The following is a 26,808-nucleotide window of genomic DNA, read 5'->3' as shown; positions in this document are numbered from 1 at the left end:
CTCATTCATAAAATGTATTTCAACAAAAATATTGTATCACAAAAACTTGGTCACTGTTAATGTTCATAACATTTAGTGACAATTTTGACTCAATGAACTGGCAACATGAAAGGCTATAGGACAGCTTTTCTTGTTTATAACATGTGTTAGGACCTAGAGTGCCTGATCAAATAATCCTTCAACAGCCTTTCCAAACGGTGTCTGTACGGCGATCATTCCAACGGAGATTCTATGTCTTCAGTTCTCTCATGAGAGACGGTTTCTTGGATGTCAACCTGTTAGATAAACCCACATATTGTCAATACATGACTTATTGAAAGACTTCATTACTAACATATAACATACCAGGATGGATTATGTTAAGCTTACTAAGCTAGAAGAGTCGCTAATCGCTCATATTTGAATTTCTATTTGTTTATTTTATTTGTAATTCAAAAGGCAAACACTACCTCTGTATATGAATTTGAGTAGAACACTAACAAGTATTTCTTATAGTTTAAACTATAATCTAATACTCCTAAATCAACTTTAAATAAATTTTGAAATCTAACAATGTCAATGACAACAATAAATAAATGACAGACTAGATAATGACATACACACCCAAATAACTGCATAATTAAGGATTTATTCATCTGAAGACTGAATATTGCTTTAGTCATTCTCATGGGTGATAAATTGTGACTGAATTAGTATTAAAACCAACACAAATTCCTTCATCGAGCTCCAAAGCAAGACAAGTACAGACAGCAGAATACTACCACTGATATGTAAATTAAAACAAATCCATACTTGCTCTCATTTAACATACTGCTGAGGTTTCATAATGAGCAATTTTAGGCAAGTGATGTGACACAAAAAGGTTGTAAAGATCACAGAAACAAGATCAGGTGAGCCAGGTGAGTGATAAATATAAACAAAAATAAATCTGACAGCGACCACATGATAAGGAATGTAAACCTACTGTGTCTGTATTCAATGTATTATCAGACCTTTACAAAGGCGTGGTCGACAAGAAAGCTGGCTGATGCCCTCTCTGCAGGATCCTGTACAAAGCAGAAAGATAAGAACTCCTTGCCCTCCTCGCTCAACTTTTCCGGGATGGCCGGTGTTCCTCCCATGCCAACTTTAAACATAATCTGGAAGTTGTTGTCAAACTCATGCCAAGGTCTCTGTAATACAAATTAAGTACATGTATTCAGAATTGATACTACATGCTCATATTTAATGTGTATTTTCAGAAAACAGTGACATGTTACCATGACCTTGTTAGGCCCCTTCTATTTATCTACATATTTCGGAGGTTATTTGGAATAGTGATAACAACTTGCTAGCCCCTTCTATATTAACACATTTACCACGAAGGGCACAACTGTTTTTTTACCTTGCCTATTGCCCATTCTTTTGAACATTACACCATTGAACTGTTTTCAACCTCAACTACCATCAATCTTTTTAATCATGACTCCTTCTGACTGTTTACAACCTTGCCTACTGTCAATCATTTTTACTATTACCTCACCTATTGTCAATCCTTTTAACTATTACACTGTCAAACTGTTTCAACTTTTACCTATTGTCAATCTTTTTAGGTCAATACAATTTGATCAAATGAAGCTGCTCTCGTTTGAAACTACCTTTCCTGTGAAGATTTCAATGACGACACAGCCAAGACTCCAGATATCAGCTGCTCTACCATGTCCAACTTTAGTGATCACCTCTGGTGACATGTATGCTGTAACGAAACATTTTCTTATTCTTTAATATTACCCTGGTACAGTAATACAAATGAAAACAACAATATGCTGTAAAATATACCGTGAAAACCACTTAATATCACATGTTATTTGTCTGTAGAAAATAAGATGATAACTAAAATGTGACATTGACATTTGAATTTTTATTCAGTTGTCTGATAACATACCCAGTAAGTAGATTTCTGATGAACCAAGTTGACTTGTTTCTTACAAAAATTGTTGGAAGGCAAAATTTTCAATTTGCAATATTTTTTCCTTTACGATTGTAGTATACTGTATTTGAAATAAAATCATTTTCACATAATCTTTTTCAGTTTTCCTGATAACATTTACAGGAAATAATTGTAACTTCTGACAAGTAAGAGTGTGTTCCCTCCATAAAAACAAATTCAGTGACATAAGTGATCACTATCTCCTGTCTAATACTTATATCTTAATTCATAAGTGATCACTATCTCCTGTCTAATACTTATATCTTAATTCATAAGTGATCACTATCTCCTGTCTGATATATATTTCTTAATTCATAATTGATCAATATCTCCTGTCTAATATTATTAATTCATTCTTTATAAAATGCCAGTACATGACATTTAGTGACATACATATAAAATTACCGTTGTCCAAAACAGAAAAACATGTTTACCCAACATCCCCACCAGAAATACAAATGACATAACCACCAGATATACAAGTTTACCTGTTGTCCCCACCAGATATACAGATCTACCTGACATCCCTATCAGATATTAAAGTTTACCTGTTGTCCCCACCAGATATTAAAGTTTACCTGTTGTCCCCACCAGATATTAAAGTTTCCCTGACATCCCCATCAAATATAAAAGTTTACCTGTTGTCCCCACCAGGTTGTTGAACTCTCCAGGCATTGTTGTGTGACTTTTTAACTTCGCTGAGCAGCCAAAATCTCCCAGTTTTAGACAACCACTTGAGGTTAGGAAAATATTTGCACCTGAAAGAATAAACATCATATAGCAACTCATAACATGAAATAATTGTTACTTTCTTTTTTTTCTCATTGGCTAACATTGTACATCAAATACAATCATTCTAACTATAATTATGTATTTTCCATTTTTTCTAGTGAAAAACTTGAAAACACTTACAAAAATTATTGCAAATGAACCAAACAGGCATTCTAATTAGATTTCAAGTTGAAGTTACGTCAGTAAACTTTGTGAAAATTTTATTGAAAGTCCGATACATCTTTTATAGGACAATTGTTTTTATCAGCTACCTGCTTCTAATGAAAGGAAAAGCTACTTTCATTCATTAGATTAAATTTTCTTCTCTTGTGCAAAAAAATCTTATTCCCAGTTAAACTTTTGATTTATAACCTTTGATATCCCGGTGTACAATGTTGTTGTCATGGAGATGGTTGACCGCCAACAGAATCTCTTTGGTATAAATACGGATAAGTGATTCTGGAAGACCCATCTTAGCTGCTTCTTCTAATGTTCCTCGGTCACAATACTCCATAAATACTAACATTTCATCCTACAAAAACCAAACAAACAAAAAGTAGGAAATATTTCATAGTATTCATCAAATCTATGGAGAGGTTTAACACATCTTAATCACAACAGCATTACATGTATTTATCAAGAACTTCTGAGTTATCTGAAGTACATGTTAACATTTCATTGTTTATACTGACGGCTTTTCAAAACTTAATGAAGTTTGGCATGTTGTCAATATTCACACAAAGAGAGAGAGAGATGTTTCAGGCTTTAACAGTGCTCATCACTTTGAAATCGAAGAAGTCAACTGAAACAAATATGTTTTTTACCTTAACAAGTGTTCAGCAGCAACCTGCTGTTTTGGTTTGAACAAGATACAGTATCATTTACAACACTAATTGACTTACTCTATGCACTTCAACACCATAATATTTCACAAGGTTGTTGTGTAAGATCCCTTCAAATAGTGTTATCTCATCTGCTATCTCTTTTAATGCTTGGTGATCATTGATTTGAAACTTCATCTGTAAAAAAAAAAATAACATGGTTTGAAATAACAAGAGGCCCAAGGGGCCTTAACGATCACCTGAGGAATATATGTCAATAATCTGGTGATTTTAAAATGTTGCAAAAATGTAACAACACTTGTGCAGGACCATGTGTAAAACATCTGTACCAAGTTTGAACATGACCCACCCAATGGTTGTTGAGAGGAAGTCCATAATGTCTTAGCCAAACAGAGGCCAGGATGGCCATCTTGGATTTTGAATCGCCCAAAAAAGTTAAAACACTTGCCAGGACCTTGTGTAGAACATTCATATAAAGTTTCCCCTCTCCCCCCCTTCTGGGGCCCCTATTGGGGCCACGCCCTTTTTCTTCGCAAACTTGAAGCGGCTTCCCATGCAGATGCTTTGTGCCAAGTTTGGTCAAAATCCATCCACTGGTTCTTGATAAGTAGTCATTTAATGAAGGTTTTAACATATGGCCGCTTTTGCACCCTTTATGGGATGCTGTCTACCAAATTTGGTAGAAATCGATCAAAGTTGAATTTTCTACCCTTTTGAGTGCCCCCTCGTGGGGCCATTTTTGACCCGATTTTTTATTCATTCACAAACATTGTAGACCTTGCCATAAGGACCCTAAATATCAAATATGAATTTAATATGACTGTTGGTTCATGAGAAAATGATTTTTAAATATTTACCTAATTTTACCCCCTTTTTCCCCCTCCTGCGGCCCACACTGGGGCAACACCCTTTTTCTTCGCAACATTGAAGCGGCTTCCCATGGGGATTCTTTGTGCCAAGTTTGGTCAAAATCCATCCACTGGTTCTTGAGAAGAAGTCATTTAATGAAGGTTTTTACATATGGCCCCTTTTACACCCCTTATGGGACCCAAAGGGAACATAATCACTTTTTTCAACATAATTTCATATGTCCTTCACTAAGGAATGCTTTCAACCAAATTTGCTTGAAATCGGTCAAAGTTGAATTTTTGACCATTTTGAGCGCCCCCTAGTGGGGCCGTTTTTGACCCGATTTTTTTTTCATTCGCTAACTTTGTAGACCATGCTATAATAATGAGAAGAAGATTTTTAAAGATTTACCTAATTTTACCCCCTTTTCCCCCCTCATGGGGCCCCTATTTGTGCCATGCCCTTTTTCTTCGCAAACTTGAAGAGGCTTCCCAGTTTGGTCAAAATCTATTCAGTGGTTCTTGAGAAGAAGTCGAATATGTGAAAAGTTAACGACGCACGGCGCACGACGACAGACAAATCATGATTGCAATAGGTCACCATGAGCCTTCGGCTCAGACGACCTAAAAACAGCAGCCTACAGTATAAATCTGAAGCACACTACACGATGTTTTATACAATAGTCCTGGTTATATTGTCACTTTCTGTACTGTGCCAATTTTGACAGTATAACGGGGTGGCAAGCTTCAGTACAACAACCTATGACACAACTCGTATGCAGTAAAATTTGCTTATGTACAACTGGAACAAAGACAATATACCGAAGTGGAAAATCAAACATAATTTCAATTTGATCTTTTAACTCTTGTTATCCAGTGAAGCAAAGTTTGTTAACAATGGCAATATAGTTGAGGGATTTGATACTTTTATATCTGAAAATGGTTGGCAGGGTATGCAGAAGATGACATAACTAAAAGGGTTTTATATAGTAGTAAAAACATTCTAAGCAAAATCATGGCTATACGCAGGGTTGATGATAAAACGGGGGAGTGGAGATTACTGTATATATAGTATACCTTATACAAAATCAGAAACAACATAGTATACAAGAAATTACTTCACCTCTTTCATGGCCATCAGTTCACCAGTATCCATATTAACAGCTGAGAATACTTTGCCAAATTGACCTTCCCCTGAAACATTGAAATACAGATTAATTTACATTTTAAAAACACCCACATTACTTTGATGGAAGAAATGATCAGTTTAACAAAAGTTGAAAGTGTGGTACAACAGCAGAAGGAAAAGCATTTTGGAGAAACAGACAATGTGAGTGACACACAATGTCTTCATGACAAAGGCAGAAAAACAATGCTCAACACTTATTATATCCCCAATGTTTTCCTAAAATCTGCAAACGAGAATATTTTTAATGAACAAACATACATTTATATTGTTATGAAAATAACATAATTTTTTCTGTGCAGGAAAACTGATAGCATTCCTATGAACTTGATCCTACAGAACCTATCCAAATCACAATCTTTATACAATAACTATTACGTATTACAAATACCTATTTTTGTTCCCCTCTGCCACCGGAAGTTCACTCGTCGTGCACTAATACGCTGTTCAGGTTCGTTTCTCCGACTGGTCTTTCTTCCTACCACCCGCTTTTCTTGTAGTCTTTCATCTCGAGTGTTTTCTAAATCATCAATAGCTGTCATCAACCTTTCCCGACGAGAAACAGTATTCAATGGATTTCCTAGGTCACCAGAACTTGCTGAAATGATAAGAGAGAAAACTTTTAATGAATTTATTAGTAAAATATCTGAACATATAGCAATGATTTCATGAACTACTTAATATGAATTGAAGAAACATGTTGAAAAATTGGAATTGAAGAATACATTTTCTGAAAAAGATGTGGAAACACAGCTTCATGACCAGTAAGTCATTAAATGAGTTTCAAAATACAACAAACACAATATTATTTCAAGAATGAGATAAAAATCTACTTCAGTGATCCAAATATTTTATGTAGCATCTACATTCATGCAAGTGGTTATTAGAAATTAATAATCATTTTGTAGACTTTTCGGTCTTGTCTCCATTTTTTTCTCTAAAGATGAAAATTTAGAAACCAAAGTAGATTCAATTAGCAAAATGACATTTTACACAATGGAAAGCAATTTTTATGATTTTCCAAAATTTCAAGTCAGTCTGAATACTGTTATAGTTCTCACCAATTCGAAAAGAAAAAATCATGTCTTTCAGCCAGAAAAATTGAGCAATTAAAATACAGCTTCTATAATAATGGGTATGAATGCAGTCAGAAAATTACAAACTTTGTTTCCCATCCATTCCTTTGTCACAGCCAATAATAATGGCTATACCTTATGGTTAAGTAACACCTTTTTTTTTCTCTGATCAAGTTTTCACTCTGTCCTTTTAAACTAAGTTAACAAATGTTCATGTCTCCAAACCTATGTAAGCATTGTAAAACCTACATCAATTTCTTTATGCTATGCTGAATTCACTGAATATAGTTTTTAAGTAATGGAATAAACAAACAGGGAAATTGCCAAATTGATTTAACTCTATGGTAATAAAAGTAAAGAACTAGTACTTGAAATGTAAAACACAGTTTTTAAAATCAAAAAATTTATTTTCTCAGGCAAGCTTTCATTCATAAATCTCTTATAGTAGCATACAGTTTCGTCTTATATAGATCTTGCCTAAAGTACAGAGAGATAAGCTTCATTTACTTATATTTAGGCGATAGTGTTTGAGTGGGCATGAACTAATGAGCAAGTAATAAAAATAAACAATATCCTACACCAACAGAGTTTCACTCTTTCAAACTTAACTCTGAAACTTTCATCAAACTGTATTACAGAAATACAGACCACTAGCACATATATACTAAATATATAAAGAAAACTACATTTAGCAAATCACTCATGCTTTCAGAATATATATAGCAACAAGAGGGCCATGGCCCTTAATGGTCATCTGACAATCGATGACTGTATGGACAAACCACAGAATTTGCCAATGGATGTCTGAAAAATATGATGAATTCCCATGATGATATTTCCAACTGCATTTGGTATAAATCCATTCGAGCATTTGGGAACAATAGCATTTTGAAGCAAAATCATTGATTAACTTTCCCATTTGGGGCCATGCCCCCGATTCCTTGGGGTCAAATCAATTTTCTGAATTTAAGAAATTATAACCCACCTGCAATAATGTTTCACACCAAATCTGGTTAAAATCTACCCAGTTTTATGAAGGAGTAATGGGGCCTGCCCCCAAATCCCTGGGGATTGAATTAAATGTCTGAATTAAATTTGTTACCCCAAACCCTACTGATGTTACAGACAAAACTTGAATATAACCAATTCAAGCATTAAGTAAGAGTAGCATTTTGAATCAAAGTATTATCTAACTACCCTTTTGGGGCCCCATTTCCAGGTCCCTAGGGGTCAAAACAAATTTCTGAGTTTAAGAAACGATCCCTCATCCACCATGATGTTTCAGACCATATTTGGTTGAAATCTGCCAAAGCGTTATGCTTTGAAGTAAAAGTTTACAGACAGTGGAAGACGCACAGCACACAACACACAACGACTGATGATGCACAATAGAAATCAGTTATCTTGACCCTTTGGGTTAGATGGCTTAAAATGTAGTGAAAACAGAAGAACAGTTACTGAAAATCTGCAGTTTAATTCTATACATGCATATTTCCCAACACATAATGTTAAAACCTGTGGCAAGCTACCTCTGCTGCGTCTCCTCATGAAGATATCAGGTGTTGGGCCATCCTCACCATCATGTAAATCTACCTCCGGGGAGTAATCTGTCGAGAGACGCTTATACCCTGACCCTGACAAGAAAGTTTATATATATACACAAGAAGCCACACTTAGAATGTGCTGAGACACAATGCACCAGCGTTTTGTGATACAAATTCAAAGGAATAACTGACATATTGGCGAAATAAAATTTGCCTACAAACATTATACTCTACTACTTTATAAATGCATAAATTACCTATCAGCCTATGAATATTCTTATAAATCATGTCAAGAGCACTTGGCTGATTTTGTTTAGTTTCATTCAAACATAATTTAATGTCAGAAAGATCAATGGATCACATAAAATACAAATACACTTATGTATAAATTACAATTCTGGTGTTCCCCTACACTTATTTTATTCCTTCAGACACATTTCGGCCCAATTCCATCATACTTATCGACATATTAAACTTATAATTTATATCATTACTCAATCAATGCTCTGATACATGTACTACTGTAGTAAGGCCAATATGTCACTTCTTTGATTTGCATCACAAAAGACATGTTGACAAATATAAAGCCAGGAAAGGAAACAATCATCAGTAAAAGAGAAAATTAACAGCATGTATGCTTCGTTCACATTCAAAACTAGGAATGAAAAGTGAATAGGACATTTTGTTTTTAATTAAGATGAGAAAGATATGGATATAAAGACCTGCTACTAATTTCCATCAGCTGGGATGTCATTCAATATTATACCAAATTTCAGAGAGTGCTACAAATTTTACAAAGCAGATTTGATATTTCAACTATGTACTTACTCAATTTTACAGCACACATGATACTAATGTTTGGGTTTTTGTCACTGTTTTTAATGTTCTATGTTAAGTTAGCAACATTCACAACAGTGTGTGTAGTGAAGTACTAAAATTATTAGATTTCATTGTGAATATATTTGAAATTATTCTACTTGTGAAATATTATAAATGTGAAGTATTTATGTATAAGTGTATATATATACAACAAAGAAGATGTTAGTGAATAACAGATAAACTTGTGATTCTAGCAATCAAGAAAAAGAATTCCCATCCTTAATACATACTGGTATGTTTACTTTCAGAGGCCATCATGATATTTCATTTTTTTTCTTTTTCTTTTTTTTTCAGAATTTTTTTTTCAAATTTTGAGTCCCAAAAAGAATTTGCACTGAAGTATTTCACATGGAACTCATGATGAAGGCCACAGTGACCTCATCATTCTTCACTGCATGAAAATTGACAGTATAGACTTGCCAACATTTAAAAGAAAACCCTTCACTTATTTGACCTTTGATATTGAGATGAATATTAAAATAACCCCAAAATTGTAGATTTATCTCTTTTGTAGAAGATGCAGGCAAAAATTATTTATCATTAAGTTTTAAAGTGACATTGTGAATAAGATATTGTTAGAAGTGTTTAGGTAATCAGAGAAGAACCAGAAGTGAACAATATGTATTCATTTATTTAAAAGAGAGAAGTAACTAATGGTAACAAGATTATAATTTCACACCCATGCAATAATAAAACATTTCTAGCAAAATATGCATTACGCCATAGCCTTAAAGTTGAAAGGGTGTACTTTTAGCATCAGTGATTTATTTTTTCACTTCATCTGAATTTTGACTCTTTGAGATTTTGAAAAGCTTAAAGTTGTTCTCTTCTATTATCCTGGTCTTGGATGAAAGGCAATGATAGAAGAGTATTTTCTATTGCAATTTTGTCATGTTCTTGTTATGAAAGTATTTTACACACAAATATGGACAAAATGATTACCATAAAAAGACAAGACATTTTCTGGCTGAATACATCTATCCACAACCATTATTAAAAGTTGATATCAACAAATACACATAATTAACCTAAAATTAGAAAGACGCTGCTTTTTGCCTTTACAGCTTTTAAAAGTCTAACCTGAACAGTAACCTCCAAATACACTGGTTCAAGTTGTCATTGGATTGCATGACAGTAAAGGGGTCAGAAAAATTTCCTATAGATGACTGTGATATATTGACCAATAAATACTCAGTAAAATTGACAGAGATAGATTTGGAGGTGGAGGTTAGGATAATGATAGGAAATTAATTCAGTTTCAATAACATGCAGTATATCTAAAGTTCAATAACTGGTTAGATAAAAACATTCCTTGCAATATCATGAAATTTAATCCTGAAGATTGTAAGGCATTTCAAGCAAATCATATTTCTGTGAACACAACCAAATTCAGTAACACGACACTCATCTTCCTGCATCATTGTCCCAGCAAAACAAAGAACCAAAAGCAATACTGTATCAAGCAGGAAAATTTGGCCTAAAATAATAGAGACATCATAGAAGTACTTACTGGATTCAGCTGACTGTGGAGTATTGGGCGGCTCACTCTGAGCTGATCGATTTGATAGTGACCTTGAAACCTTGCCCTGTTGCTCAGGCCAGGAAGGAAAGCGGAGGTAAGGAGGCTGACGACTACTGCCAAGATCACTGTTGGATGAGCGTGACATGTGCATAGGACCTGGAATACATACAAATCAAGGTCAGTGGAAAATAACATTTGTCAGCGAAAATACATACATGGTATTTAAATTTTACTTTTAACTGACATTTCATGTAATGAAAAAGTAAATTATCTATTTTTAGGCCACACAATTATGTATGATTTGACAAGGCAATTCACTGTTGTCCGATATTGACTTACCACGAGTTGGAGAGACAAGGCCATACACTGATATCTGATACTGACTAGCTATGGTTTGGACTGACAAAGCCACACACTGATGTCTGATATTGACTTACCATGAGTTGGAGAGACAAGGCCATACACTGATATCTGATACTGACTAGGTATGATTTGGACTAACAAAGCCAAACACTGATATCTGATACTAACTAGCTATGGTTTGGACTGATAAAGCCACACACTGATGTCTGATATTGACTTACCATGAGTTGGAGACAAAGCCACACACTGATATCTGATACTGACAAGCTATGATTTTGACTAACAAAGCCACACACTAATGTCTGATACTGACTAGCTATAATTTTGACTAACAAAGCCACACACTGATATCTGATATGACTTACCATGAGTTGGACTGACAAAGCCACACACTGATATCTGATACTGACTAGCTATGATTTTGACAAACAAAGCCACACACTGATGTCTGATACTGACTAGCTATGGTTTGGACTGACAAAACCACACACTGATGTCTGATACTGACTAGCTATGGTTTGGACTGACAAAACCACACACTGATGTCTGATGCTGACTTGCTATGGTTTGGACTGACAAAGCCACACACTGATATCTGATACTGACTAACTATGATTTTGACTAACAAAGCCACACACTGATGTCTGATACTGACTAGCTATGCTTTGGACTAACAAAGCCACACACTGATATCTGATACTGACTAGCTATAATTTTGACTAACAAAGCCACACACTGATGTCTGATACTGACTAGCTATGCTTTGGACTGGCAAAGCCACACACTGATATCTGATACTGACTTACCATGAGTTGGACTGACAAAGCCACACACTCATGTCTGATACTGACTAGCTATGCTTTGGACTGACAAAGCCACACAACACTGATGTCTGATACTGACTATCTATGGTTTGGACTGACAAAGCCATACACTGATATCTGATACTGACTTACCATGAGTTGGACTGACAATGCCACACACTGATGTCTGATACTGACTAGCTATGCTTTGGACTAACAAAGCCACACACTGATGTCTGATACTGACTAGCTATGCTTTGGACTGACAAAGCCACACAACACTGATGTCTGATACTGACTATCTATGGTTTGGACTGACAAAGCCACACACTGATATCTGATACTGACTTACCATGAGTTGGACTGACAATGCCACACACTGATGTCTAATACTGACTAGCTATGCTTTGGACTGACAAAGCCACACACTGATGTCTGATATTGATTTCACCTGAGTTGGAGAGACAAGGCCACACACTGATATCTGATACTGACTAGCTATGATTTTGACTAACAAAGCCACACACTGATATCTGATACTGACTTACCATGAGTTGGACTGACAAGGCCAAACACTGATATCTGGTACTGACTATCTATGGTTTGGACTGACAAAGCCACACACTGATGTCTGATACTGACTAGCTATGATTTTGACTAACAAAGCCACACACTGATGTCTGATACTGACTAGCTATGATTTTGACTAACAAAGCCACACACTGATGTCTGATACTGACTAGCTATGATTTTGACTAACAAAGCCACACACTGATGTCTGATACTGACTAGCTATGATTTTGACTAACAAAGCCACACACTGATGTCTGATACTGACTAGCTATGCTTTGGACTGACAAAGCCACACAACACTGATGTCTGATACTGACTATCTATGGTTTGGACTGACAAAGCCACACACTGATATCTGATACTGACTTACCATGAGTTGGACTGACAATGCCACACACTGATGTCTGATACTGACTAGCTATGCTTTGGACTGACAAAGCCACACACTGATGTCTGATATTGATTTCACCTGAGTTGGAGAGACAAGGCCACACACTGATATCTGATACTGACTAGCTATGATTTTGACTAACAAAGCCACACACTGATGTCTGATACTGACTAGCTATGCTTTGGACTAACAGAGCCACACACTAATGTCTGATACTGACTAGCTATGATTTTGACTAACAAAGCCACACACTGATATCTGATACTGACTAGCTATGATTTTGACTAACAAAGCCACACACTGATGTCTGATACTGACTAGCTATGATTTTGACTAACAAAGCCACACACTGATGTCTGATACTGACTAGCTATGATTTTGACTAACAAAGTCACACACTGATGTCTGATACTGACTAGCTATGATTTTGACTAACAAAGCCACACACTGATGTCTGATACTGACTAGCTATGATTTTGACTAACAAAGCCACACACTGATATCTGATACTGACTTACCATGAGTTGGACTGACAAAGCCACACACTGATATCTGATACTGACTTACCATGAGTTGGACTGACAAAGCCACACACTGATGTCTGATACTGACTAGCTATGCTTTGGACTGACAAAGCCACACACTGATGTCTGATATTGATTTCACCTGAGTTGGAGAGACAAGGCCAAACACTGGTATCTGATACTGACTTACCATGAGTTGGACTGACTGGCGTGTACTTTTCCGCTTGACCAATAACATGGGAAATACAGTTGTGAATATCATGTTTCAATTTCTGTAAAAAAAACATTTCATGTCAATGTTGACCATCACTGAAGTTGTCCATATGAGGCAATCCTGTCAAGTCTGAGTGCAATAACATCGCAGGGATGTTATTAACTATTGATAATCATAGCCTCTTTCACTGCCAGTAACTCTGCTGACTATAAACTTTCAATACAAATATCAAAGTGTTGTTTAAAAGGCAGAAATTCTCAGAATCAAGGCGCATTCTAACAACAGCATTATACATCAATTTTCTTCGAGGTATTTCCACTTGAAATTTAATTAAGTTGGATAAATGAAAGTTGTCTATATTTATTGATCTACTAGTCATTTAGTATCATGGTAGTTAATCCAATGTTTTCTAACAAAACCAGAGAAGTTTTTACAGTAACAGTGCTAAGAACATTTTACCTCAAACTCCTCCACACTAAGATATGCTAGGACCCTCGGCTCACAAGCTGTGATGAGGAAATCAAAGCCTTGACTCGCCCACCTACAGAAACAACATTTTACTTAGCATTAAACAGTAATACAGTGTCTCAGGTGTTAAAACATCATTCTAGGTAACTATAATTAAAATCTACAGCCCACTGAAAATTTGATAGAAAAATTCTTTAGTCACAGACATAGAATCTGACTCATCCGTTGATATTTATTATACTTTCCACCATTTAAGAATGAAAGTATGAGAGGTTGGATGATTTGTGAATGCCTTGCCGAAACTTTCAAAACCATTACTTACTTGGGTCTCATCCCTCTTCCACGTTCACATTTCTCCATCACAAAGTTCATCCAATCTTGGGCAAAGTTGACAAGCCGACGTCCTAGGTTTTGACGTGGCTCACCTGTAACAAGGCGAGTCACTTCCCGCAGGTACTGTTAATAAAAAGTAATAAATGAATCAAAACTGATATTGCCCTAACTTTTTTTGACAACTTGATGTTTAGCAATCAATTGGTCCAAAATTGTCAAGAGTTGATAAGGTGGTAATATACCAGGTAAATTAGACATGGATTTGAAAGCACAGATAAATGTAAATTTAAGCAGGATGCCATAGATAACCTATCTCACTTTCACAACAAAACCTCTATGTAAAACAGTCAGGTATGCAATGCAAACAGTTATCACTAAAAAAGATCAAAATATGAGGGAAGCCTTTGGAATGAACAAATAATGACACAACCGTGCATATCTCATGGATATTAAGAGGAAGAACTGACAAAATGAGAGAGGATATAAAGAAAAAGGTGAATTCTCACCTCAAATCCAAAGTTGTATCCCTTGAGCATAGTCTCTCTGTAGAGGTTCAGAAGGTGGTTTCTTTCATTGTCCTCAAGTTTCGCAATGTCATCAAAATTGAGTTTGGTGTCTACCTCCTTAATGGCAGCCACCACCTTCTCCTGTAGCCGTTCCGCTGCCTCCTACAGTGTTGAAAAGAAGCAACCTTACAGTAAAACATACAAACAACACTGAATACTACAAGGTAAGTAAATCTTTATCAAAAGACTCAATTTCACATGGTCATCATCATCTGTAATACAATTATTTTTGTTAGTAAAATGTTGAGTGTAATGTTTGAAAAAATGGAAAAATATAATGTCCTCTAGTTTACCTTGAGTTCTCCCAGTGATTCTGCAATAGCTTGATGACAGGATGTCTGTTCATTGACCAAAGCTACAGATTTACCCATTAGCTGCTCAAATTCTTTCCTTTGTGTCATAAGGTGGGAGGAATGGATCACAACTAACAGGAGACCATCAACCTACAGAACACAAAATGTAAGTCACAATAAACCTAGCACATAACAACCATAGCTACAAAAATGATGATACACCTCATTTTTCAATCAGATAACTTTTATGATCTTATTACTGGTATATTCATAAATCGCCAATACCTTATCATGAAAATTAATACTGATACTAGCCAAAACATGCAGTCATCTGTCATGTACAAGTATATGATCAATATTGAAAATGGAGAAATTTATCATAACAACAAGGCATAATCTGACATTGCCAGAGAAAGCAATCATGAAGACCTTAGAGTACCGTGTGTTGATTTACTCCTCTTATTTTCAACTAGTTTACCATGTGTCGGTAATGTCAAGAAACATTCAAGAATCTAGGTTAGGAATCCCAATCCACATGATCAGATACAATTATTGTGTAACGGGAAAGAGAAATGAAAAACACCCTGTCACCGCCTGGGTTCGAATGAGCAGCCCTTCAGTCTCTTGCCAGATACTCTACTGTTTGACTAAAGGGAAATTTCCATTAGCCATCGAAATAAGGCAACCTGAACACTCGACTTCTATTAATGTAATGTCCTCAAATAAGTCAACTATCACATGGTATTATCTCCTACTTTTACCTTTCATGATCATCAGAACTTACCTCAATGTGTGAGAGAGCAATGGCTGTATCTGCAGTGGGTTCTACCTGGATTGTCTCCCCTGACCACAAAGGACACTCATCCTTATGGTCAGTTCCCCCACTACAGTTTACCATGAGGAGGTAACCCTCATCCCTCTGGTTGATGTCATGGGATCCTGTCAGGTCCTCCCGCCCACATGTCACATTCAGTAACTGTATGATGAGCTGGCGGCTGTCCACAATGCTAGATGGGATGAACATGAGGTAGCCTGGATTCAGGGGGGCTTCCACCTAAGTGTACAATAATAAAATCAATATAATGTTTAGGTCAATGTTTACTAACTGACTAATATTTACAACATTAAAATCATAAACAATCATGTATCCCACTGAATGGAATGAATAGCAGGTTTTCCATTACCAAAGCTTAAAACAAGTGATATAACAATTGTTGTCATTATTATTATTATATGCTGAACGGCCCATCAACACATATAAGGTAATTAGGGCCATCAACCATTATAGTGATATAACAAAATATATTATAAAAGGGAAATCCTTTAAACAGTATGACAGCATTTGTTAGAGTTAAGATGATAACATTATGAGAGGATACTCCATCATACCATGACATGGTAAGTTTCCTGCAATTTTTCCAGCAGCTCTACTGTTGTCTCTGCAATATTGAAATCTGCAGCTATTTCTAGGTCCTGTCCAAAATAGAAACTTCTCATTATAATACCAAAGGAATATATAGGAGGACAAACCAACAGGTAATTGAAAACATTAAGGCTAAAATCAACATGACTCCAGCACTCCAAATTCAACCACATCTACCTATGTTTCAATAATGCAGTCAAACTTCGATGTTTCGAAGTTCAAGGGACTACCAAAAAAACTTTGATATATCATGACTTTGAATCATATGAGGTGGGTTATTTTTCATGTTCATGGATATTTATAATTGCTGACAAAATATTTCTACCTGACCAAGCACAACAAATACCAAAACACAAGTTCAAATGAAAAGATGCATTTTTATCATCCATGAAAAGAGAAAAATAACTTTGAATAGAAATCAACGAAAAATTGGTAACGCATGCTTACGGTTACATTTGTGCATTCTGGTCACACAGTATATGTATTTTATAGAACAATTTTAAATGAAACAACAAGCAGCATTAAAGTGGTCTTCAAGTGTTACAGCAATTATTTCAAGACTGATACATAAAAGTTATAGGTACAAACGAACTTAAAAGAGCAAATTAATATCATAATGTGTTCTGTCCAGAAACGACAGCACTGATATCACACATTGTCAGTCGTAGAAAATTACAAAAGTGTTTGCTGATGTTCTGACAAAAAAGTTCCATATATAAAACTTTGATTCATAAAGGAGGTAAGTTAGTAGTAATATATAGGAAAAAAATTCAGGACCGGACAAAAACTCCGATACATCCAGAAATTTGAATCATTGAAGTTTGATTCATAGAAGTTTGACTGTAAATCTTTATATGCAATGTATTAATTTCTTAAAAAAAAAAAAAAAAAAAAAAAAAAAGACCTGGGTTTGGTATTCTGATAGTATCCCAAAACTTGGATTTAGAACCAAAATGATTTCCACATACCTTTCTTAATGTTTTGGCAAACCCCAGAGCTTTTGATGCTCTCTCACGAGCTTCGTTGAACAAACTTTTACACTTTCTCGAGGTTTTCTGGAATGAATGTCTAAAACATTCGAAGAAGAGAGTCATATTATGAAGCATGAATAAACATGTCAGTATAAATTAAATTCTGTAACAATACCTCACTATCCAACCTCTAACATATATCATTCATATATTATATATCAAAACATTGAAACTGAATATCACTTCTGCTCCTAACATTTCTATTTTACAAAATGAGTTAATTGCGTCTTCTGCAAGAAATCAGTTAAAATTCTTGCTGATATTAAACAGACTTCTAAGTAGCTTAGTGTTTGGCTCAGGATAACTTTAGATAACAGCTGCATACCTTAGCTCTAATATATGTGATTTTTCCTTTTCCTCTCTTTCCTTGTCTTCCTCATTTCTCTCATTGTCAGTTCCTGTAGCACCATCATTTTTCATGCTTTCATCCTCATCTTCATCATCCTCTTCATCATCATCATCATCTTCATCATCATCATCATCATCTTGAATTGTCCAATCATAAAGTGAAATACTGAAATCGTCAATTCCAGAATCCAGGAAATCAGCAATAGAATACAGCAGACTGCTTGCTAGTGAGCTGTAAAGGTAAAAAGTGAAGTGAATGTATCAGCTGAGGTCATGTCAGAAATAAGAATGACTCAAGTCGATGGACATCGATTGGTAAAATGAATTCAGAGAGAAATTGTCAAGAAGAGCAAGAACAAAACAGAACTAAAAACCAGACAACTGTTTACCAACAATATTTTTTTCAGTAATTATTTTAATTTCACATTCAAACTACAAGCCTATAAAGTTCAACAATCATGCATGTGATGAAATATTAAACTAATGCTTGATTTTCCAAAAAAAATCAGGAGTGAAAGTTTTGAACTGTCACTGAAACTACTTTGCAGATTTTCCTTTTAAACAAATAGATGTATTTGTTATCATAACCTGGAGTTTTCAACTGGGGATTTCACTGAGGTTACCTGAATCGTTTTCCTGCCTCTGCTTCACCTCCCCTAACATGGGGACAGATCTGTTTTGTGAAGCTCCACTCTTGCTCCAGTACATTTTTAAGGCTCCTTGAAGCCTCAGGCAAGTTTTGTAATGTTATTAACCAGTTCTGGATGTATGTGAAGTAGATCTGAAAAGGGAATTCTGACAGACTAAGGACTCTTACTTTGAAAAAAGAACTGCATCAAGAGCTTATGTTATATTACAGTCAAAACTCATTATCTTGAAATTCAAGGGACCATGGAGGATATCTGAAATTCTGAATTTCTGAAATTCAACTCTAACAAAGTGTCCAAATAAGGTTGACAATATCAGTCCTGATGTTGACTGTGGTTGATCGAAGTACAGGCTACGATAGCATGCACAATTTAATCATTTATTTCAATGGCAGAAAATAAACTGAAACAAAATGATTTCTGCTTTCTCCTTTTATGGTTTATCCATCCAAACAACAAAGCAATAACAACTCAAATCAAATACATTTGTACTCGCATTGTTCCGTCCCACACACATGTACACTACCCTTAATGACCAAGCACATATAGATCATATGTTTTAAAGAAAGAAATTAAAACCTGCTTTTGATACCCTTTCATTGTCCGAGAACTAAGTCTAGCAAAGTGCCCGATCACAGTCCTTTAGTAAACAAGCTTAAAAAAAAAATTTTCTTCTTGGAATTGTGGGGATAAGGTTTCGTCAAAGTTTGTACTGGTTTGACAATTTAATTTTTATCATGCCTGGAAATGCATGCAACCAAGCTAAATGTTATCATCTTTTGTGTAAATGAGTTACTTTTTAAATGTACAGGTAAGTCACTGCTACAGGATGTTGGCACTTATAAAGAAGCAAACTTTTATCTGGAGTGTTGTGTGGACGATGGACCGATATGCTGTAATTAGCCATGTGTTATGCACACAAGTGATTTTCTATCCTGTGTATATATTGACTGATTGTGTCAGAAGATGTGCCAGCATTTTGAAAAAAAATAATTTTGAGACAATGAATTACTTTTCTCAAGCTTTACATTTGAAAGGACTGAAAAAATCACTTGATTCAACCTAAATTTTGACTCAATAAAATCTGAGTCATCCAACTAAAATTACAAAGATACAGACGAAAAAAAAAAGTCTTTCGACTCAAACAGAATTTGGACTCAAAGCCATTTCAAGACAAGTTCCAACTGTACTTTGATTTTTAAGAATTCATGAAAAAACATAGTGTCTGTCTAATAACAACTTTCCCAATTCTTTTTTTTTAAGACATGTTATATACTCAAAGTCACTCCATGCTGAGAAAAAAAAAATGGTAGTCTTTATCATAAACTTATCCCAGTTTCTTTTCTTTGTATCCTATTCTCAAAGAAATTTAATCTGTAAGTACAATCTATTACTTGCTTCCATTTTCTTATAATTCAGTGACAAATGGTTGAATGGAAATTTGAAAATCAAGCACTTATTAGTAAATCCCCAATGTGCTTTGGTCACCAAAGATATGCAATTACATTGATGCCAAATTTACATCCTTGTTAAGAAGGTTTAAACAATCATAAAATTTACACATATCCTTGATTTACTTCCATCACATAAAAGTATATACAACTAAAATGATGAGCCTTACTTCCAGCATTTTCCTCATATCATCATCAAACTGTTCTAGGTCAGGGAAGTTTTCCTCCTCATCAGCAAACTCCTCATCAGATCTAACAGAGGCCACCATTTGTTGGTAGTACTGCTTCACAATAACAGCACCCCGCAACACATCTTTACACTCACGAAGCAGCTGAAGTACACGTAAAAGACTGAGTAAGAAGCTTAAATCCACACTTCATACATGAATGAATAATTTTTTTATCTGTTTGAATTTTCATAAGAAGTTCGTATATCATGAGATTCCACAAAAGTGCTTCCTTGTTTCAGTTGTAACAGCATTCTTTTCAATAACCTCAACTAGCATTATAATTGTCCACATAAATGTAAAAATAAGTGGCCCATAGGGTCTGTATCGCTCAACTGGCTTTGTTTAACTCAAATTACTTCATCCAAACTAAAAGGAAACGAATTCTAAGAGACTTTATCTATTTCCCCATTGGGCCCCACTATTCTGCCTCCAGGGCATCAGCTATACTAATGAAAAATCTCCTTCACCCAAGTATGCTTCAGATCAAACTGGGACAGAATCCTGCAATTTGCTCTAGTGCCCTTACTGGGCACCACCCCTGCCATCCCAGAGGGCTGAGATTCACCATTTTACAAAACAGAATCTCCTCTATCTAAGAATGTGTCAGACCAAATTTGGACAATCCTTTCTATAGAAGTAGGACTTTAAAGAATTCATTGAATTTCCCCTTTTGGGCCCCGTCCTTCAGGCCCAAGAGGGTCAGATAAAACATTTCCTATAGCTGAATGAGAATTTAATGTACAACAAAAATTTAACATACAGGTCGAATACTGAGGAATGATGGCTCCCCTTTTGGTCTCTGTTCCAGTCTAAGTCTCAAGGCTTCATGTATAACTTCCAGGAACACATTGAGAAGAAAGAGGTAGCTAGGTCGGAATGAGGGCAGGCCCATCTCACTAAAGTGAGTCACCCAGGGCTCCTGGTCAGTTTGGCTCATACTCTGGTGGTACATCGTTGTTGTTGTTGGGGATGTCATTTCCGATGGCAGAATTTCCAGCCCAGGTGATGAGGACAGGTGGGACTTCTCTTCAACAGGTGACTACAATTATATTTATTACATAGTAAATAATACATAATATGCAGTTAAATAAAACCACTAAATTGATGAAAATGATGAAATTAATTTTTCACTTCAATTCATGCATTTAGCTTTTATACTCACTTTACTGTTGGAGTCAGACAGATTTAATCCCTTTGTTATCTGTAAAGCTTCCTTAGCTCTCTGTAATGTTCTATCTAAGAGTTCACGGAATCGTATAAGCATTTTGTTCATTCCCATTCTCCTCAATGTCTTGTCTACATATTTTCTATAGACACAGCTAGTAACACTCATCTCATCAAGACTGGTTTCACTTGAGATGTGAGAGAGACTGCTGGATGGAGTCCAGTATCGTATCGTGGAAGGTGGTTGCTTGACGGGTGTGGATGACTCTGGCATTTCCACAGTGATTGGACTTGAAGTCCTGGAGGAACGAGCACTTCCCAGTGAAAACTGGACCTTTTTGGATGTTTTGATTTGTGGTGATGGGGTTCTGTCTTCCCCAGATATAACATCTGTACTACTCTCTTCTTCATCATCTTCAATATCTCCCTCATCACTTAAATCTGGCTCCAGAATCTCTGGTAAGCTAGATCGATAATGACTATATGTAGCCCTTGGTTCAGCTGTGCAAGGTGTGTCAAAGTCCAACATGGGCCAAAATACATCATTGAGGTGTTGAATACCCAGTATTTTACCTAGGAGTTTCATTTTGTGACAAAGATCTCTAGTAATATTAAGCCATAAATATAAAGATTTCACACGGTTTTTAAAGTTGGGTGTCCCATATAAAGGAAATTCTTTGGCGAAGGCTTTTGATGTGGGAAACAGTTGCTCCAAAGCATCTAATTCGGATAGAAGATCCTCTACTTGATTTAATGCTTCAAGCTGCCTCTTTATAGATATTTGACTTAATGTCATGGTGTTGTACTCAGATGAGTCTCTCTTTGCTGCTTTAGCAGGAGAAAGCAAATTAATCTCTTTTATACCCGAGTCTACCATTTCTTCACCACTGTCAGACACGGTAATTTTAAAACTTGTAACTTTTTCTAATACTTCAGGTATTTTGGTCCGTTCACTTTTGAGTGTATCTTCCCTATAACCATGAAGTTCCCACTGCAGTTCCTGCCAAAGAAAGTCACTGAACCTCTCCTGAAACAGCTCCTGTTCTGTACTCATCTGTCGCCGGTAGTATGGGTTACTATTTTTGTCTTTTCCTTTAACATCCTTATCCTTTCGTCCTCCTTGTGAACCCATGTGGATAAGAGCCTGGAATATCTTATAAAACTCCACACGATCTTTAGGGCACTCCACATTTGCCATTGATTGTCTCCTAAAATCACGACCCCAGCTCATTCCAAGGCCCAAATTTCCAAATGCTCCACTACCACTTAAGGTGAGAGGAGATGACTTGGTCAGACCAGAAAACCTTCCTGAACTGTCAAGTGGTCTAGCAATTGTTGAATACAGTGGAACTTCAGCAGTGTCAGTATTTAGAGCTGTTAAATCACTAGAAGTTCTTTTTAATGTCCGATCATAAGCTCTTGTTGTTGTCAGCACTTTCTTTTTAGATTCACGACTGTCTTTATGTTTCTTTTCTTTATCGTTTTCTGGAAAGTCTCTTTCAAGATTATCATCTGAATCAACACCACTAAGCATTGAAAACATTTGATCTCCCCGGCCCCCATATCTTTCCTTTATAACATTCATTGGACCACGCCCCAATGACTTCCTCCTCATCTCTATCTTTTCCTTGTGTTCTTTTTGTGATATTCGATGCGTGTATGACTGATGCTTACTTTTTTCTCGTTTCATACGTCTTTGATCTGGAGGAGGTGTTATACTGTATTTCATTACCTCAAACCTTGGATCATTGTCTGGATCTAATGATACACAGGGTGAATCATCATCAAAATCATCACTACCATCAGCATCATTTTCCTCCAGTGACATTGGACTGAAAATAAAACAGGCAATTTAGCGCAATTACTCATTACAAAACAATACAAGGAGAAGAAGAATACTTAACATCGTGGTCAAAACTACCAACAAGCAATGACAGTTTCATGAACAACACTTCTTTATTAATATAATATGACTACGTAGAATTTGATTGGTGCAGGTTTGAACATTTCTATCCATTTAACATTTTTCTTTTTTCAAAATTGTAAATTACAGCTTAATTACTACAATTAATAAATTATCACAACAAACCAAGTGTACATCTTGATTGGAAGTTTAACAAGTTCAGAGTGAAAAAATGCTTCCAGCAAGGGTTGAGCAGGCACTTATATTAGTTTCCCAGTTATATGTGCTGAAATAGTCTTCTTAATTATTATGAAAGGCAATATATTTTAACATAGTATTTCAAAAACAAATGAAAGGATTTTCTTATTTTGAAGAGTACTTGATCTATTTCAAAACAAAAAACTGATGTGCTGCCTGTCTAATTTAAGTTACTTTGACATCAATAGATACACTGGAGCAATGGTAAAGCTGGCGAAATTGAAAGATTTGGCTATATATTCAAATTTTACTATGCATATATAAGGAGATTGTAAATAACTGGGCCATAACTGGTCGCGATCATGGTGTGCACACAGCGAAAATAAAGGGTGACAAATCTAGAGAGTTAGTAACACAAATAATTCACATTAATTATAAGTTATATTTTTTGCCATGGAACATCATGCTGAAAGCAAACCTGTTGCCAGAACTTGCACCAAAGGGATGCTCATCTGCATACAACACAATAAGTTAATAACATAATATTGGATTGACTTGCTGTGGGTGTTGTTACTATATTGGGAATGCATGTGGATATTGAAAAACTGCAACAATAATTTTTTTTTTTTTAATTTCTTAAACAGTAAATATGTCAAAAAAATTTACTGACACTGACTTACCTGCTTCATCATCTATTTTTTAGATCTGCTTTAAAGAAATGTGACCAAACCTCATCTATATGTTTACATTCGCCATACATATATATAGTCAGATTTGACTGTACTATAGTATAGCCAAATTTGCCTATATAGCTGGTGCTCCAGTATCTGATGATTTTTTTCAGCTCCACAGCTATTCGGAGGCTTCATTCCACTCGACTGCATTTGAATATAAGTATGCAACCAACTGAGTATGATATTCAGAACATGCACTTAGCTCAGAGACATGTGGGAGTGGCAGTATTAAAAAACACTGGAGCAAAGACAACCAGACAAGTTGCAGCACTGTCAACCCACTGTACGTTATCAGTTTCTGTCAATAGTCCATTCTTACAGCCAAATATACATCTTAGACACATATTTATTTATTATTTTCATTCAATAAACTCTCTTAGATAACAAACAAGAAGCAAGTGAAAAATTCGAAAAAAAATAACTGCCTAGGCGATGCATGTTATCCTCAGACGAATGTTACTCTGCAACTGTCCAAGGACAGACTGACATTTTTTGCAGACGGGTACTATCAATATCATGTGCACAATTAAAAATGCATGCCAAATGCACAACCAGCCTGGGTGCAATGTATGCAAGAATGTCTGATGTTCGTGTAGATAAAGTTTTACTCACAAATCGTCTTGCAATGGGTTGTAATCTTCTACTGGCGAGACGGACACAAGGCCCTCCCTGTGTGGGTCCGCCATAGCTGTTTCCAAGTCACGCGATTTCACGTTCGAGAAACGTGATTAACGATCCAGATTATTTACCGTCAGGTAAACAATAACAAACGTGAACATAAGTGTCTTAGTATCCTCAAAAAAAGGCTGCACTGCAATAAATATTAAGTATTAATCAAATACGTAATGAATGGAATGTAAAACATGTTTAATCGATCAGTATCATCACAGCCACTCTAGCCACAGCGGTGACATGGGCTAAGTGGCGGGAGTATTTGTATGCTTAGTTAGCTTTCTCACTTAGTTGAGAAGTAACTAGCTTTTAAGCATATACTTCTCAAATACATCTTTATATAGTCGACCTATTAACCTAATTTTAAAAGTTTATACTCAAAATTTACATTATACTATTTTATATTTCTTATAGTTTCCCTTTATGCGTCAAATCAAACAACGTAGGTGTATGATTTGTTGCTCGGTTTAATTTGAACGAATATATAAAATGCTATGCTAACTAAAATAAGTAGCTCTTTCCAACCTATCTCAATCTACAATCAACTATCAGTTATTTTAAGTTATATATCTAACCGATATCATACATATTATGCGAGAGCGCTCGGATGACTTAATCACATAAATACCCGACTGTTATTACCGGGACCAAGAGGAATTCGCCTAGAAACAACATCTCTGATTCGACAACGCAATACTTATCATAGAACGTTTTTCATTAGCTGTACCAGTCAGAAAATCAATTGTGATGATTTGGACAATGATGTTACGCCATGAATATGAAATCGTTCAACAAAGTGGCTGCCTCTGTTTTATTTTCACGGTACTACATTTTGACTTTAAACCTGTCAAAATGGGTTTCACCCATCTGTAGAAAGTTTGGTATTTTCAGGCTCGTCTGTACGATGACTGTCATTTTTCACCCTTATATAGAACGACTAATATGGGTCACCCAGAATGACCGGAGACTTAAAGCTCTAGTTCTTCCATTCGTTTTCATATTATATGCAATGAAAACTCATTTACGATCCTGTATGATGACTGTATACTGGTCACCCATCTGTAGAATGACTGGTATACGTCACCCAACGGTAGGATAACTGCTATTTGTCACCCGTTTTTAGGATGGCTGACATTTGTCGCTGTAGGATAACTGGTATTAGTCACCCGTCTGTAGGATGTCTGACATTGTCACCCGTCTGTAGGATGGCTGTCTATTGGTCACCCGTCTGTAGGATGGCTGGCATTGTCACCCGTCTGTAGGATGGCTGTCTAGTGGTCACCCGTCTGTAGGGTGGCTGGCATTGTCACCCGTCTGTAGGATGGCTGTCTAGTGGTCACCCGTCTGTAGGATGACTGACATTTGTCACCCGTCTGTCGGGTGGCTGTCTATTGGTCACCCATCTGTAGGGTGGCTGGCATTAGTCACCCGTTTATAAGATGACTGACATTTGTCAACCGTCTGTAGGATGGCTGTCTAGTGGTCACCCGTCTGTAGGATGGCTGTCTATTGGTCACCCATCTGTAGGATGATTCGCATTTGTCACCCGCCTGTATGATGGGTTACATTTGTCATCCGTCTGTTGAAGGATGACTTGTCTTTGTCACCTGTTCTTTTTAATGTATTTGTCTTCTGCTGCAGCCCATGCACTTATCAGATGTTTTAAAACCATTGTGTATTCATTAAAAAGCTTACCTTTATACTTACGATTTCGCCGATCTCACCACCATACATATAAATTGCAACCCTACCCCTCTACCCAATGTTGGATGTGAAACGGTGATCCAGTTGGGCTAGTATATAACAAAAGTAAATAACGATAACTAAGAACTGGCTTAGCAG

The 26,808-nt window shown here is 36.0% G+C and overlaps 1 protein-coding gene across 1 annotated transcript; it reads right to left on the bottom strand.

The window, feature by feature from the left end:
* LOC132555892 (mitogen-activated protein kinase kinase kinase 4-like) lies at positions 1-24,980 on the bottom strand. The gene is given in 25 exon segments (XM_060220273.1): positions 1-275; positions 993-1,172; positions 1,638-1,735; positions 2,608-2,727; positions 3,113-3,272; positions 3,643-3,759; positions 5,554-5,624; positions 6,008-6,196; positions 8,222-8,320; positions 10,626-10,793; positions 13,461-13,563; positions 13,965-14,046; positions 14,296-14,429; positions 14,813-14,974; positions 15,166-15,315; positions 15,950-16,212; positions 16,545-16,638; positions 17,557-17,656; positions 17,945-17,990; positions 18,042-18,199; positions 18,591-18,748; positions 20,236-20,397; positions 21,056-21,334; positions 21,458-23,291; positions 24,907-24,980. Coding segments are annotated over 25 exon segments (5,064 nt in total). The 3' UTR covers positions 1-212.
* Between the last annotated feature and the right edge of the window lie 1,828 nt (positions 24,981-26,808).

This window comes from Ylistrum balloti, unplaced genomic scaffold (genome assembly GCF_031769215.1).
Source record: "Ylistrum balloti isolate Yb309-2 unplaced genomic scaffold, AGI_CSIRO_Ybal_v1 Utg370522, whole genome shotgun sequence".
Lineage (NCBI taxonomy): Eukaryota > Metazoa > Mollusca > Bivalvia > Pectinida > Pectinidae > Ylistrum > Ylistrum balloti.
Note: the sequence above shows the minus strand (reverse complement) of the source record. Positions and strands in the feature narration are given on the sequence as shown.